Genomic DNA, 17930 nt, shown 5'->3' on the forward strand with positions numbered 1-17930 from the left:
AGAATGAGTCTCACCAAAGGAAAAAGGATCAAATGTGACAAAATTTGCTGACTGCTCAAGTAATGTGAAGACTAGGAATTGACTACTGGGTTAGCAACAGGAGGTTATTGGTGAACTTTGATAAGAGCAGTTGCTATTACATTCTAGGGACAAAATCATTATTGGAATATGATGTAAGATATTGGAGTGAAGTTAGACAATTCAAGGAATGTTCCTATGAAAGAGAACAGAGCATGGAGTGGTAGAGGAAAGAAAAGTGAGATTGAAGCAGAATTTGTTGTAATGGAAGATCCAACTACATGCTGACGTGCTGATAGACGTAATTCACCTTAGGGTGAAGAACTGATGATACAGAAGAGAGAAAGAATGGCTGAAGATTTGCTCTTTTATAAGAAAAAATGGGATCTTGTGCACAAGCGAAGGTTTGGCTTTAAAGAGTACAGGCAGTTGTTTTATGGAAATTTGAGGAAAGACAGATTATATGCTTAAAGACACACGTGGGTGAAAAATAATGTCACATATGAAAGCATGTAGAATTCCCCTTCTTATATTACATGAAATTAAAATCAAGGTCAGCTAAGAGTGGGGGAAAGGGTGCAGTTTTGGAGATTTGAGAAGAGAGAAAAAGGCATGAAATATCATTAGTAGTGTATGTGAGAGAAGCTGTCTGATAAATGTAGTATAATTGCCAGTAGCATTAATGGGCAACATGAGATTAGTCGCTATGAATTTAAAGTGAGATGAATTATCCCAGTTATACCTTTTCCTCAAGCTATATTCAGCTACAAGAGAACAAGTAAAGAGTAGGTAGAAAGTTACATTTACTTGAGTTGGTTTTTGCTAAGCAAGTAATATGAAATGAGAGTAGCAGGCAAAACGTTGATGCAAGTCAGCAAGTATTTAATTGCTGTGTTTACTGGCTATGGAATTGTAGCTATGGAATAAGTGAAGATAAACAGGAAAGATAAGGGATAGGATCAACGGATTGCAGGTCTCCGTGAAATCAAAGTTTCGTTGTATTCAGAGTTCTAAATAAAGGATACTAAGACAAGAGTCTGGAGAGTGAGGCAAGAATATGATTTGAAACTCAGATCATGAGAGGTTGCAGTGATTGGTGTTGTCAAGGTTCACGGTATAACCATGGGAGTGAGTAGCCAAGGGGGTACATTGATGCTTAGAATTGAAAGATAAGAAGAAGTTCAATAGAAGAGGAAAGGACAAAACTGTATGATAAGCAGGCCTGTAAACAATTATGAAAATAAATGTTTCACTCAAACAGAAATTTCAACAATTTCTCCTTCCCCTACTCCTTCCCTTTCTTTTCCTCATCCTCCTTCTTCCTATTCTTTGAGCCTTAATTTCAGCTTCTTTTCCACATTGTCTCAGAGCTCACACTATTCTGAGTCCTTCCATTCTGTCTGTGTGGAGGGACTGCCCTGAATTGTTTGCCTGAATTCCCCCAGTTCTCATAGCAATGCTAACAGGTAGAATTTATCTTCCTTTTATTCCTTCTAGCAAAAAAGTATTATTCATATTTAATACATTATTAAACACAGAAACATCACAATTTGATAAATAGGACCATTTTCAAATCTAGCTCTTGTGACTTGAGTGAAAAATTTTTAACCATTACAGATTATAGAAACCATACTTTTACATATATCCATACAGATAGATATAGATAAGGATAGACTGGGGCTAGACTTCCATTGAAAGAAATCTGAAGTTCCATGTACATGTCTTTGTATAATAATTTTATTGTATTTAAGAACAGTCACACTTTGGGGCAGTGGAGTGAGTGATCAAAACTGTATTTCAAAAAGATAACTACAAACAGTGAGGAAGATAGATTGGCAGGTGAGGAGTGATTCCCAGAGATCAGGTAAAGATGTTGAAAATAACAGAATAAAGGAAGCATGGCTGAGCTGTGGCCAAGGTAAAGCTGACAAGAATTCATGAGGAATGTAGTGTTGGGAGGCAGCAGTCAGTAAAACATGGCATGAATTTTTTGCTTGATCAATGAGGATGGAAGATACCAACATAAACTAAGAAAAGAAAGGAAAAATATACATAAAGAGAATACAGTGAGTATGTTTTGGGCAGGTTGAATTTAAGGTGCCTCCAGGAAATCCATGCAAAAACATGAAGATGATTGGGCAAGAATCATTGCTTCCAGTTTTCACAGCTGCACACACTGAAATCCAAGGAACTTAGGAGGCATCATAAGATCACAAATTGTTGCAGAAATAACACTAAAACAAATGCCTGTTTCTTCACAGTAATGAATAATCTTAGTATAAGGCAATATGGGTATGTCTGTGTCTTCACCATTTTTTTTTTGATGGGGGCATCTTTGTTGCCCAGGCTGGAGTGCAGTGGCAAAATCTCGGCTCACTTCAACCTCCGCTTCCCATGTTCAAGCAATTCTCCTGCCTCATCCTCCCGAGTAGCTAGGATGACAGGTGCACACCACCACGCCCATCTACTTTTTTGTATTTTTAGAAGAGACAGGGTTTCACCATGTTGGTCAGGCTGGCCTCGAACTCCTGAACTCTGGTGATCCACCCAACTTAGCCTCCCAAAGTGCTGGGATTACAAGTGTGTCAACAACACTGCTTTTTAAAAATGCACATCTCCAATGGGAAATGAGTGAAGGACATAATAGAGATTTCACAGTCTCTCCAAAGTTCCTGCCCAAGATCTCCTCCTGCCATTACCCAATGGTATTGACTTAAAGAGATGACAGATTAAGTTGAATTTTATTGGTAGCATCACTTACCTGTTGTCACCTTCTCTGGAGAAAAAGACCGTGAAGGTTTGAACGTTCCCTTTCGCTTCTGCAGGTGGGCGCCAGCTGAGACGGACAAACCGGCTGGAAACCAAGACAGGGACCACATCTCTGGGAGCTGAAGGGAGGACACTGGAGCTTGGGATAGCTAAGGAGAAAGAAGAGGAGGCTATCAGAGGTGTCAGTGTCATAGGTAAGAATTTGGTAGGAAGGCATATCTAACCTATTAGGAAGCATCTCCATGTTATAGTCACCTTGATTCTAAAGGAAGGAAAAAAACCAAGGGAATGCACACATTAAATGGAATAAAAGGTATATTCATTTTTCTTGGGTTTTAAAGTGTGGCTAATGACATGTATATGATTCCACTGCTTATATGTCCAATTTCTATTACCCATGGGATCTATGACAATCAGGGAAAAAATGTCTGCTCAGGCAAGAGAAGGGGAGAGAAATTTGGCAATGTGAATTTTTAACAAGCACTTGAGTTCTAGAAAAACCTTACTTCAGAACTGTGGATAATATGATTCAATATTGTAAAAGGATTACACTTCTCATGACATTAACTGATAATAGAAAATGTCTTTGGTAAGAGACAAATTATTTTAAGTAATTAATATTTCCCTGAATTGTTTCTGCAATGAAGCAGAGGTTGAATAAGCAAGAATATGGATAAACGAATAAATGAATAAACTCATGCATCTATATTTGAAGTAAAAGACAGTATTACATTTCAGAAGATAAACTCAAGATATACTAAATAGAAATCTAAATTTACAGTGACTATTTGTCAAAGATAACCTATTGGCATTTTGAAGAGTTCTAAGAAGAACTAAGAGGGCCACAATCTCCAGGATTTTACAAGGTTGGGGGCAGTTATTACTGTAGAAAAAAAATGTGATCATATAGTTTTAATATACAGTAAGGTCACATGATTTCAAACCTCTGCCTCCAGGTTCAAGTGATTCTCCTGCCTCAGGCTCTGCAGTAGCTGGGATTACAGGCACATGCCCCCATGCCTGGCTAATTTTTGTATTTTTAGTAAAGATCGGGTTTTGACATGTTGGCCAGGCTGTGTTGAACTCCTGACCTCAAGTGATCCACCCACCTCGGCCTCCCAAAGTACTGGGATTACAGGCATGGGCCACCATGTCTGGCCCCAAGGTGATTCTTTAAAATATTCATTTCATAGTTAAAATATGTTTCATAGTACAAAAGACACAGACCAAGTAGGTGTACATACACTGACACTGAGTTTAGTAAAGCACTAATTTGGAAGTTAAGCCAATGGAGACTTCAACATTGTATTACATAGCCATGGACTTACCTGTATTCATAAATGCTTCAGGTAACCAAAAAGTTATCACAAAACCTTATTCCTGTCAGTATCTGTCTACATGTCTACACTGTTCTGATACAATTTTTCTGCTTCAGCCTCCTAAGTAGATGGGATTACAGGCACACACCACCACACCTGGCTAATTTTTGTATTTTTGGTAGAGACAGGATTTCACTGTATTGGCCAGGCTGGTCTTGATCTCCTGACCTCAGATGATCCACCTGTCCTGGCCTTCCAAAGTACTGGGATTACTGGCATGAACCACCTCTCTCAGCCTGTTCAGAAACAATTTGAAGTAGTTATTCATGTATTTTTTAAGACCATAGAAAATTAAGAGCAGAAATGAAAAGTTGATGAAAGTTAACAAAAAGTAGAAGCAATTTTCATGGACTTGTTTGTAGGAACAACTCGGAATTATCCTCAATTAAAAAACTGTCTTTTCACATATTGGGAGAATTAGTAATATGTAAGAGAGGTTTTTCTATTACATATGTGCATGTGTATTTTTAGTGTGTGTCTGCTTGGGTGTGTGTGAATTCGTAATTCATCTTTCCTGCAATAACTCTGTTTTCTTCATGTTTGTTAAAGTTCTCAAGTCTAGGGAATATGTGTTTCATCTTGACAGATGATCTCTAGTCACAAATCACAGGTATCCATTTGCAGATGTGAAATGTTCAAACTGGCTTTTGTAGTCCATTTTCCCTAGTCTTTATCAAAGTTAGTCTTCATTTTTGCATTCACTTTGTATGGGGACTGGCTGAGTGGTATTACTGCGATGAGTTAAACTTCTGCTAGCTAGAAAAAATCATCTGGGGAGTGGAAATACGCCGTTTCCTAATAGTTCCAGAAATCTTATCAATTTACAATTCTTACTAGTTATACAGAGAAAGAGAGGTTTTAAAGAATCGCAAAAAAACAAAAGTATTTGAAGCTATTTCTGACTCCAGATTCTTTGACTATTTCTTTGTAGATAAAATTTCGCCTTGCTCTCCGGATCAGTACAGTATTTGAAAAAAAATGGAAGAGTGGCAGTGAGTTAGTCAATCTTTTATAGCAGAGTGGTGAGGGAGGGGAAAAGATTGATGCCTGGGGATGGAGTATCTCTCTCAAAAATATGGGTGATATTAAGCTTCTTGACAAAAACCTTTACTTCCACAAATCACAGGCAGCTCAGACTAACACACTGGAGTGAATTTATTCTCTCCCTCCCCCTCAGCCTGCTTCTCCCCCTGGGTGATATTCAAGTTGTCCTCTCAGCTGCGCAGCCCAGAAACCCGAAGCCCATCCCTAATTCCTGACTCTCCTTCACTCACTGCATGCTAGGGTTCCCTGCTCCTGAAAATCTCATTAATCTACCCACGCTATTGCATCTCCATCGCCACGCTTCCATTGACATCATCGTTCTCTCTCACTGGAATTACCACAAGTGTTCCCCAGCTCCTCTGACTTCCTTAAAATCACCTTCCTCAAATGTATTCTCTGTGTAGCATCCAGAATGAGCTTATAAAAGTATAAATCATGTCACTCTACTACTTATTTTGCCTCCACACATCCTCTTCAGGGCAAGCTCCAAACTTCTTAATTAGCTTGCTGGCCTGACTCCTGCTGACCATGGGTCTTGGGTGACTTTTCCATAAACAAGGCTTCAGAAAAGGACTTTCGTGCAAGTCCTACATTTGGGAAATGATCCCAGAAACACCAGCAGGGAGTCAGGAAGTGAGACAGGGCAGGGAGGGACCTATCGGAAGAGTGGGTTATCTATATGGTTATTCCTGTGGGAAACTGAAGGGCAATTCCATCAGGGACTCTGGGAGTCAGTATAGGACATGCCTCAGAGTTAATCATCCCTCAGGGGAGCAGATAGGGGTATTTGTCTACCTACTCCTTCTCCATCATTTGTTGAGGGTGATTCCAGGGGCTTATGACTTTCCTAAACAATGGTCTAGTGTGTTCCTACAGCAAGACAGAAAATATCTTTGGGCAGAGGCTTGCAGAGGTGCAGTTAGCAATGATCAGTAGCTCTGCTCACTCAGCAAATATTCAAACAGCTCAGATCACCTGTCCTCCTTGTCTAAGTGCAGAGGAGAGAGTGGGGAACAGGAGACGAAGCCATTGTTCTCATGGTGCTTATGTGGAAGCTCCTTGGCTTCTTGATGTTTCTACATTAAGAATGTTCTCCTCATGCTGAGCACCCTGCAATTCGCTAGGGCCTTCACAAAAGCAGATCCCACACCTTAACCAGCCCCTCGCACTCATCTGCCTAACTCCTACTTTCCCTCTTGGTTTAGTTGAGGTGTTGTTTCCCGTGGAAAGACTGACTGAGAGTATTTGGAAAATATATAAAAACCAAGTGACATAATATTAAAAAGCATGTTTTTAAATCTTTAAAATAATAAATCATCTTATTGAAAAGTGGGGTTCAACTTGACAAATAAGGCAAGAAATACACATTAAAGTAAAGCCTGAAAAAAAATCAATCAGAGGCCACTTTAAAGAAGGTGAATATCTCACGTCGGCCAGGGTGTGGCACTCTCACAGGTTCTCTTTTGAAGTGTGTGTGAGCACTACATGTTCAGAAGTAAATGTAGCAAAATCCTTTTAAAAAAATTCAAAGCATTAGGCCAAACATTCTCATTCCTATAAATTTATTATTTAAAAAATAACAAATCCCTCCTTCATCAGTATATCAATCTGAAATTATAGATAGTACATTTACTCAAAATTTAATACCTCTATAACTTACCAGTTATTAAAAAATGGGATCCTTACTAGATTTTTGAGAAAAATATTTTTAAACATATAATTAATAATAACTTGATGAAAGCTTTCTGGAATTTTCAAGAAGTTAGACAAATAAGTTTTATACAAACAAGGGAAATTTTCCAATCTTGTTCCTCCAAGAGCACCTCATTCCTACAGGATGTCAACATCACAAACTAGTTGGCATCTCCATCCACCGAGGGAGTGCCAGAGAGGAGGGCAAGGGGCAATGGCAAGCACGCAGATGTTCCTCCCTGTCTTCTCCTTAGACTTCAGGGAGTGTCTTCTCACAGAGCTGGTCTAGACTCACATGGCACAAAGCTCAGAATAGAATTAATCACGGACTCTTTACCTCAATTTAAACAGGCGTTATATTAAAAGGGAGGAACACAGTTTTAGCAAAGGAATGGCTTCTTATCTTATACAGGGGAATTAATTTTGTTCTTACTAATCCTCCATGCTTTCTCTCAACAGTAACTTGCCTTCAAATAAAGTCTCAATAAAGAACCAATCAGGACTTCTTTTCTTTGCTCTTGGAGGCCTAATCTCCAGTCTGGCCCTAATCTCTCTGGCCCATTACTGTTGCCATAGCTACAGCTTCTTTATCTGTTGTCATGGAGAAGAGGAGGCGAATTTGCCACACTATAATGACAGTCTTTTTTTTCTTTAAAGAACACCTTTAAAAATTTTTTAATAATAGCCAAATTCAGGAAAGAGTGATAATTTGTATAGATAATGAAAAGCCAAATATATATAGTTTTGAAGCCAAAAAATAATAACATTTTGCTTAGGCCCCTGCAATAGCCTTGGTAACAATGATACTATTGGATTAATTTTTTAAATAAAGCTTCAATTTTTCTACATACCAAAGACTTTTTCTGTCACATTATTATACAGTGTTTATGAGCACGAATTTTTATCTGAGCTTACTGATAGTCCACAACCTTCATTCCCTATGATGTATATGAAAGAGGTATTCATAACAACAAAAACATTTAATTTACATTAAACCTCAAACAAGCCAACAGACCTGTTTCCTTGTTTCATTCCCCATGTTGCTCACTAAAATATTACAAATGTAGCCACCAAATCAACTAGCTGCTTTATTAGCTGCATCTCTTTTATTAGTCTGCATCTTAACCACTTAATAAAAACAATATGTAAATAGATATTATCAGTGAAATAACAGAAACACTTCATTTTCCTAAGAGCAAACAACTATCATTTCTTCTTTTGATTTTTTTTCTTGTTGTTCCCTTGACACCAAACTCTAGCTTTTTATTGTTTAAATGAAGAAGTGGATAAACCCAAATTATAGTTAAGTTTTTATAGTTCATAAAGTAATTTCACAAAATTATCAAAAAAAAGAAGCATGGCTGTGTATAATTAAAACTTATAATGAATAATTTTTTTTCTAAAACGTTACATTATTTTCAAAATGGAACGAATCATGACTTTTTGTGGTAGTGGATTAAGAACTTTAGAAAAAGTAAGTTATTTTATAAAATAGTTATTTGAAACCATTTTTTATCTTAATATGAGACGAAAGTTAATGTACTCCATAAAATCTCACTACATAATCATTTATTTATTTGTTTTCTAATTGCCAGATAACATTGTATGCTTTTATCCTGTATAACACGATACTTTGAGGCATATATATATCGTGAAATGGTAAAATCTAGTTAATTAACATGCATTACCTCACACACATAAAATAATGTATTGGGTAGGTACATTTTAGATAAAAATGAATAATGAATATTGATGGAATATCTATCACGTTCCTACTGTTATGCATGAAGCTAATAATAGTTTATTTTTAAGCCCTGAGTTTTGACCTCAGAGAACAGGAAATTAATTTGAGGACTCAAGGTTTCCCCTGTAAACTATTGAAAAGTTAGAAATAGTCTCTTGCTTACAAATGAGTTCCATTCTAAAGTTTGGGTAGAAAAGTTATTTAGATGTTAGAACACATCACCTCACTAAATGATTTCTATTCTGTTTCCAGATACCTATTTAATTTGTACATTAACTATCATAGTAATAATGCTATGAAATTGAATCATTTCATAATGATTCAATACTCTTTGATAAAATGAATTTGTGCATCTAATTATTAATCCATTTAATGTTAATTGAAGATGTACTGTGTGCAAGGCACTGAGTCAGAAGCTGTTCAATCCATTTCCAGATCCCAGAGGCAAAACCAGCTTGGTCTTACCCCCTACCCAACTTGGCTTCACCCTCTAGGTTGCATTTGCTGCCACCTCCAATATTACTCTTTTCATACCAGCTATACTTTCTCAGTTGTCTTCAGCATGGGGCCTGAAGGATCTAAGCCTGAAAGATACAGTTGAGGGTCTCTGAGAGTGTGGAGCTAGGTGTCAGGAGTGTACAAAGGCTTTACTTTCAGAACAACCTCCTTGCTACCTCTCAGTTCTCCATGCTGAACTGCTCAAATCCATGAAGATTTCATGCTTATACCTCTGCTACTTTTGTGTGCTGCAAACTGAGCTGGAATACCTTCCTCCAATTGCTTTGCTGCTCTGACGTGGGGGCCTCCTTCACTTTCAGTTAGAGTGTAACTTCACTGATCTCCAGCCTGGCTTAGGTCCCTCTACCTGGGTGTTCACAGGATCAGGACAAGATGAGCACTCTTGTCAGGGCACTTCCCTGTACTCCAACAATCTGGTCATTTTTGTTGTTGTTGTTGTTATCCTATTACAAATTGTATGCTCTGTCAAAGAATGAACTAAGTCTAAACTGTTTATCACTTTAATCCCCCGTCATTATCACAGTGTATATGAGCCATATCATAGGTATGCATTAAATTATTGCAAGGTCCAGCTAAATGGAAGGCTTTGCAAATTTGTGAGATTATGTTAAGACTTTGGCTGGAAAATTCCTTTTCAGAACCTGTACAGTGGTTGCTTGAGAATATGCACTGGGAGAAGACAGAGAATTACTGCAAACTAGTTATGTTCATTATTATTAATTTGCAGATAAATTACAAAGTAGAATGAAAAACCAAGCTCAGAGGAAGGTTCTAAGGAAATGTAGGTTTGGGGTGAGACTATTTTATTTTGAACCAAATGGAGAAGGGGAAATATATCACAACCTGCTCTTTCAGAGCTTGTCAACCTTGATTCCTAGAGGAAGCCCTGGTGGCAAGCTTTCTACATTGTGCCAAACAACGGAGGTGTGTTCATAGAAGGATGCTTCCTAAGGGAGATAATGCTTTCATTAAGAAGCAAAAAGGAAGCTTGAGAATTTGGTTTGGGCTGACCTTGTATCCAGAAGGGGACCTACAGGTCTGTTATAGAAAGTGTGATTCTTAGAATCATACATCAAAGAGTATGGCCAAATAAAAGTTGTATGCTAAAAAGGATTTCCTATGGCCACACAAAGACATAAACTGAGAAACAAATTCTGGGAAGTATTTTCATATCAGCAGCGATAACTATAGCTCTCAGAGTTTGAGCTCTTTTCAGACAAAAGGAGGAGAAAAATATTATCTGATAAACTGGCCAACCAATACATGTGCAACTAAAGGTTTTATGTTCAGATCTGCACATTGTAGGTATGTAAAAGCATGCATCATATGCTTTTAATAATTTCTTCATCTCCACATTGCTTATTTAGGAAAGTGCCTTTTAAAGAGTTTATGAAGATGCAGCAAGTACCACATGCAGCTTGGCAAGGTGGCTAGGGCATCATGTATGTAAATAAACAGATTTGACTAGCAAACTGCAATTAAGTGGTATGGACCTTGCTCCCTACTCCCAAACTCTGTGACTGTGTTATTTGGAAAGGTATTTAGCCTCTCTGGGCCTTAATTTCCACATTAAAAATGGTACAAAATATTTAGTGTACAGAGTTGTTAAGTGATAATGAGAAATGGATTCTAAGGGCTGCTCACCATACCTAGCATAGATTTGTATTCAATAAATGGCTGCTATTATTATTTCTCTATCTTTAGATCTTGAGAGCAGAAAGTCTATTTCTGTTGGTCCAGTTTCTTGATGGCTGTCTGGAGATGTAGGAACTCTCATAGAAAGGCATTGGGAGGCCAGGCGCGGTGGCTAATGTCTGTAACCCCAGCACTCTGGGAGACTGAGGCGGGTGGATCACGAGGTCAGGTATTCAAGACTAGCCTGGCCAAGAGGGTGAAACCCTGTCTCTACTAAAAATACAAAAACTAGCCAGGAGTGGTGGTGGGTGCCTGTGATCCCAGCTGCTCTGGAGACTGAGGCAGAGAGGTTGAACCCGGGATGGGGAGGCTGCAGTGAGCCGAGATCATGCCACTGCACTCCAGCCTGGGCAACAGAGCGAGACATTGTCTTAAAAACAAACAAACAAACAAACAAAAAAAGGCATTGGGAAGTTTTGAGCTAGTTTTGAGTCTAGTAGATCAAGTAAGTTGAGGACCAGCATGCTTCTCCTGTGGAAGGAAAGTACATTGTCACTTCAACATCCCTCTCTACATAACTTTTCAGGTTGCAGAGAAAAATCCATCAGTAATTTTCTTTTTTAAAAATTTTATCATCCCATATTCCTCCTCCTATAAGAGTTTATTTCATTTCAGGTCTCTTTTCTCTCTTTGTATTTTCTTACTAATCATTGCACCCTTTCCATCTGTCACTATTCCAAGGCTTTGTGAGGCCACCTTTAATCATCTTTCTCATCAATGTCTCTCCCTGGCATCTTTTCCCAACTACAGAAGAGTTATGCTTCTACCCAATTGCAGCTCGCTTTGTTTCTACCCTTTCCCTTGAGTTTATGTCATTGAATTCCCAGTCATTGTTTATCTATTCTCCATGCCCAGAGACCCTAAACGTGCCATTTCAATCATTCCCTTGTCACCAGTTTCCTCTGGGGATGAAGACTGACAGGCTGTGACAGCTCCCCTCCCACCCTTCATGTGCATCACCATCCTTCCCCTCATCCCAGCCATATGGTGCTTTGTCCCAGGCTGGCAGGCAATCCTGTCCTCTGCCAGTGAAGAACATCTGAAGAACACATGCATTGCTGATATAGACCAGTATGTCAGGCTTTAAGAAGAAGTGCTTCCTCCCTGCAATTTCCTTTGCTGATGAGACACTACTAAAGTAAAATACCTGACAAGTTGTGTTGTTAAGGGAAAAAAAAAATGAAATCAATGCTACAAAGTTTAATTTTGCATGTGTGTGTTAAACAACTAAATGATTCCAGTGAGAAACTCAAGTAAAGACACATGGAAGATAACACAACTTAAGACGAAACAAAGGTTTAAGCTACTCTCTTTAGTAATGTAGATCATTTAAAGATCTCCTTTTACCATTGTAGGATACTAGGCAACTCATTAAAATGGCTCCAATCATACTTGATGTCAAACTTCCAACTCTCCCCATAGGACTTACAATAAATTTTAAAATAATTTACTTAAGGACATGGTGTCAGGATAGCTGTGGAAATGCTCATTTCTAGGATATGCTCATTTCAATCTAAAAAAAATTATCTGAGAATCAGAGTTGCAGAATGACAGGTTCACTAAAGCCTATGTTTCAAATAGACAGGATATAACAGGTGTGTGAGGTGGCACCACAGGCCAAGAATGTATTGACTGTGTATGGCATGAAGGTTTATTAAGCATTTGTGTGCAGTAGAGTTGGCTCTAACCCCTCGCTACCCATCCCTAAATTTTATAGCCACCAAAACAAAGGGGAATAAAAATGAAGCAAATAAAAGAGGGTATAAAACTAAGTATTAAGTTTATAGAAGTAGAGTATTATGCCACTGTTATGAAGTCACTGCAAAACAAAAGGGGGTATACTAGGTATATAACTCATGTTTCCTTAGATTCCTTTTTGTTTTTAAGTTTGACCATCCAGGACTCTATATTTCTGAAAGAGAGAAAGAAAAAGGCCCCGACTACTTCTATTCTAGTCCTCCTTCTGTAGGACTTGCAACTACAGCTGAGTCATCACTTACATAGGTCATTCTTTCTCTTTCTTAAAGTATTGCAGTGAAGAAAATGATAGCTAAGCTATCAACCATAGAACAGGCATATTGACCTGAATCTAGTACTTACACTTTAAATCTATAAAGTAGGAAAATAAAAAAAATAACCACCAGAGATGATTAATAAAACACATTATATAATCATAAATTGTGGCAGTGCATCAAAGTCGGTATTCTCCCAGTCACTCTAAATAGAAAAATATTAATTCCTCCAGAAAAGATGGGTCTTTTAAAAAGTCTTGTTTTAATGTAAAAAAATCATTAAATGGAGGAGAGGGGCAGAGCAAGATGGCCGAATAGGAACAGCTCCAGTCTCCAGCTCCCAGCACCAGTGACACAGAAGACAGGTGATTTCTGCATTTTCAACTGAGGTACTGGGTTCATCCCACTAGGGAGTGCCGGACAATCAGTGTTGGTCAGCTGCTGCAGCCCGACCAGCAAGAGCTGAAGCAGGGAGAGGCATTGCCTCACCTGGGAAGCACAAGGGGGAAGGGAATCCCTTTCCCTAGCCAGGGGAACTGAGACACATAACACCTGGAAAATCGGGTAACTCCCACCCCAATACTGTGCTTTACCAAGGGTCTTAGCAAATGGGCATACCAGGAGATTATATCCCACACCTGGCCGGGAGGGTCCCATGCACATGAAGCCTCCCTCATTGCTAGCACAGCAGTCTGTGATCTAACAGCAAGGCAGCAGCAAGGCTGGGGGAGGGATGCCCGCCATTGCTGAGGCTTAAGTAGGTAAACAAACCTACTGGGAAGCTGGAACTGGGTGGAGCTCACAGCAGCTCAAGGAGGCCTGCCTGTCTCTGTAGACTCCACCTCTGGGGACAGGGCACAGCTAAACAACAACAACAACAACAAAAAGCAGGAGAAACCTCTGCAGACCCAAACGACTCTGTCTGACAGCTTTGAAGAGAGCGGTGGATCTCCCAACACGAAGGCTGAGATCTGAGAATGGGCAGACTGCCTGCTCAAGTGGGCCCCTGACCCCTGAGTAGCCTAACTGGGAGACATCCCCCACTAGGGGCAGACCGACACCCAAACCTCACACGGTAGAGTACACCCCTGAGAGGAAGCTTCCAAAGCAAGAATCAGACAGGTACACTCACTGTTCAGCAATATTCTATCTTCTGCAGCCTCTGCTGCTGATACCCAGGCAAACAGGGTCTGGAGTGAACCTCAAGCAATTTCCAACAGACCTACAGCTGAGGGTCCTGACTGTTAGAAGGAAAACTAACAAACAGGAAGGACACCCACACCAAAACCCCATCAGTACATCACCATCATCAAAGAGCAGAGGCAGATAAAACCACAAAGATGGGGAAAAAGCAGGGCAGAAAAGCTGGAAATTCAAAAAATAAGAGCGCATCTCCCCCTCCAAAGGAACGCAGCTCATTGCGAGCAACGGATCAAAGCTGGACGGAGAATGACTTTGATGAGTTAGGAGAAGAAGGCTTCAGTCCATCAAACTTCTCAGAGCTAAAGGAGGAATTACGTACCCAGCGCAAAGAAACTAAAAATCTTGAAAAAAGAGTGGAAGAATTGATAACTAGAATAATTAATGCAGAGAAGGCCATCAATGAACTGACAGAGATGAAAACCATGACACGAGAAATACGTGACAAATGCACAAGCTTCAGTAACTGACTTGATCAACTGGAAGAAAGAGTATCTGTGATTGAGGATCAAATGAATGAAGTGAATCAAGAAGAGAAAGCTAAAGAAAAAAGAAGAAAAAGAAATGAATAAAGCCTGCAAGAAGTATGGGATTATGTAAAAAGACCAAATCTACATCTGATTGGGGTGCCTGAAAGTGAGGGGGAAAATGGAACCAAGTTGGAAAACACTCTTCAGGATATCATCCAGGAGAACTTCCCCAACCTAGTAGGGCAGGCCAACATTCAAATCCAGGAAATACAGAGAACGCCACAAAGATACTCCTCGAGAAGAGCAACTCCAAGACACATAATTGCCAGATTCACCAAAGTTGAAATGAAGGAAAAAATCTTAAGGGCAGCCAGAGAGAAAGGTCGGGTTTCCCACAAAGGGAAGCCCATCAGACTAACAGCAGATCTCTTGGCAGAAACTCTACAAGCCAGAAGAGAGTGGGGGCCAATATTCAACATTCTTAAAGAAAAGATTTTTCCACCCAGAATTTCATATCCAGCCAAACTAAGTTTCATAAGTGAAAGAGAAATAAAATCCTTTACAGATAAGCAAATGCTTAGAGATTTTGTCACCACCAGGCCTGCCTTACAAGAGACACTGAAGGAAGCACTAAACATGGAAAGGAACAACCGGTACCAGCCATTGCAAAAACATGCCAAAATGTAAAGACCATCGAGGCTAGGAAGAAACTGCATCAACTAACGAGCAAAATAACCAGTTAATATCATAATGGCAGGATCAAGTTCACACATAACAATATTAACCTTAAATGGAAATGGACTAAGTGGTCCAATTAAAAGACACAGACTGGAAAACTGGATAAAGAGTCAAGACCCATCAGTGTGCTGTATTCAGGAGACCCACCTGACATGCAGAGACATACATAGGCTCAAAATAAAGGGATGGAGGAAGATCTACCAAGCAAATGGAGAACAAAAAAAAGCAGGGGTTGCAATACTAGTCTCTGATAACACAGACTTTAAACCATCAAAGATCAAAAGAGGCAAAGAAGGCCATTACATAATGGTAAAGGGATCAATTCAACAGGAAGAGCTAACTATCCTAAATATATATGCACCCAATACAGGAGCACCCAGATTCATAAAGCAAGTTCTTAGAGACTTAGACTCCCATACAATAATAATGGCAGACTTCAACCTCCCACTGTCAACATTAGACAGATCAATGAGACAGAAAGTTAACAAGGATATCCAGGAATTGAACTCATCTCTGCAGCAAGCAGACCTAATAGACACCTACAGAACTCTCCACCCCAAATCAACAGAATATACATTCTTCTCAGCACCACATCGCACTTATTCCAAAATTGACCACATAGGTGGAAGTAAAGCACTCCTCAGCAAATGTACAAGAACAGAAATTATAACAAACAGTCCCTCAGACCACAGTGCAATCAAACTAGAACTCAGGACTAAGAAACTCAATCAAAACCGCCCAACCACATGGAAACTGAATAACCTGCTCCTGAATGACTACTGGGTACATAACGAAATGAAGGCAGAAATAAAGATGTTCTTTGAAACCAATGAGAACAAAGATACAACATACCAGAATCTCTGGGACACATTTAAAGCAGTGTGTAGAGGGAAATTTATAGCACTAAATGCCCACAAGAGAAAGCTGGAAAGATCAAAAATTGACACTCTAACATCAAAATTAAAAGAACTACAGAAGCAAGAGCAAACACATTCAAAAGCTAGCAGAAGGCAAGAAATAACTAAGATCAGAGCAGAACTGAAGGAAATAGAGACACAAAAACCCTCCAAAAAATCAATGAATCCAAGAGTTGGTTTTTTGAAAACATCAACAAAATTGACAGACCGCTAGCAAGACTAATAAAGAAGAAAAGAGAGAAGAATCAAATCGACGCAATAAAAAATGATAAAGGGGATATCACCAACGACCCCACAGAAATACAAACTACCATCAGAGAATACTATAAACACCTCTACGCAAATAAACTAGAAAATCTTGAAGAAATGAATAATTTCCTGGACACTTACACTCTCCCAAGACTAAACCAGGAAGAAGCTGAATCCCTGAATAGACCAATAGCAGGCTCTGAAATTGAGGCAATAATTAATAGCCTATCAACCAAAAAACGTACAGGACCAGATGGATTCACAGCTGAATTCTACCAGAGGTACAAGGAGGAGCTGGTACCATTCCTTCTGAAACTATTTTAATCAATAGAAAAAGAGGGAATCCTGCCTAACTCATTTTATGAGGCCAATGTCATCCTGATACCAAAGCCTGGCAGAGACACAACAAAAAAAGAGAATTTTAGACCAATATCCCTGATGAACATCGATGCAAAAATCCTCAATAAAATACTGGCAAACCGGATTCAGCAGCACATCAAAAAGCTTATCCATCATGATCAAGTTGGCTTCATCCCTGGGATGCAAGGCTGGTTCAACATACACAAATCAATAAACGTAATCCAGCATAAAAACAGAACCAAAGACAAAAACCACATGATTATCTCAACAGATGCATAAAAGGCCTTTGACAAAATTGAACAGCCCTTCATGCTAAAGATGCTCAATAAATTCGGTATTGATGGAACGTATCTCAAAATCATAAGAGCTATTTATGACAAACCCACAGCCAATATCATACTGAATGGGCAAAAACTGGAAAAAATCCATTTGAAAACTGGCACAAGACAGGGATGCCCTCTCTCACCACTCCTATTCAACATAGTGTTGGAAGTTCTGGCTAGGGCAATCAGGCAAGAGAAGGAAATCAAGGGTATTCAGTTAGGAAAAGAAGAAGTCAAATTGTCCCTCTTTGCAGATGACATGATTGTATATTTAGAAAACCCCATTGTCTCAGCCCAAAATCTCCTTAAGCTGATAAGCAACTTCAGCAAAGTCTCAGGATACAAAATTAATGTGCAAAAATCACAAGCATTCTTATACACTAGTAACAGACAAACAGAGAGCCAAATCATGAATGAACTTCCATTCACAATTGCTTCAAAGAGAATAAAATACCTAGGAATCCAACTTACAAGGGATATAAAGGACCTCTTCAAGGAGAACTACAAACCACTGCTCAGTGAAATAAAAGAGGACACAAACAAATGGAAGAACATACCATGCTCATGGAAAGGAAGAATCAATATCGTGAAAATGACCATACTGCCCAAGGTAATTTATAGATTCAATGCCATCCCCATCAAGCTACCAATGAGTTTCTTCACAGAATTAGAAAAAACTGCTTTAAAGTTCATATGGAACCAAAAAATAGCCCACATTGCCAAGACAATCCTAAGTCAAAAGAACAAAGCTGGAGGCATCACGCTACCTGACTTCAAACTATACTGCAAGGCTACAGTAAC

At 39.1% G+C, this 17930-nt stretch overlaps 1 protein-coding gene across 5 annotated transcripts in view; it reads right to left on the reverse strand.

Moving 5' to 3' along the window:
* The window catches only part of DCC (DCC netrin 1 receptor), a 1219717-nt gene that overhangs the window by 387177 nt on the left and 814610 nt on the right, over positions 1-17930 (reverse strand). For all 5 annotated transcript variants that reach the window (XM_050767870.1, XM_050767872.1, XM_050767869.1 and 2 more), the window contains exon 8: positions 2780-2936. In XM_050767870.1, the coding sequence (XP_050623827.1) occupies positions 2780-2936 (157 nt within the window). The remainder of the gene's footprint in view (positions 1-2779; positions 2937-17930) is intronic.

The sequence above is a fragment of the Macaca thibetana genome, chromosome 18 (assembly GCF_024542745.1).
Source record: "Macaca thibetana thibetana isolate TM-01 chromosome 18, ASM2454274v1, whole genome shotgun sequence".
Classification (NCBI taxonomy): Eukaryota; Metazoa; Chordata; class Mammalia; order Primates; family Cercopithecidae; genus Macaca; species Macaca thibetana.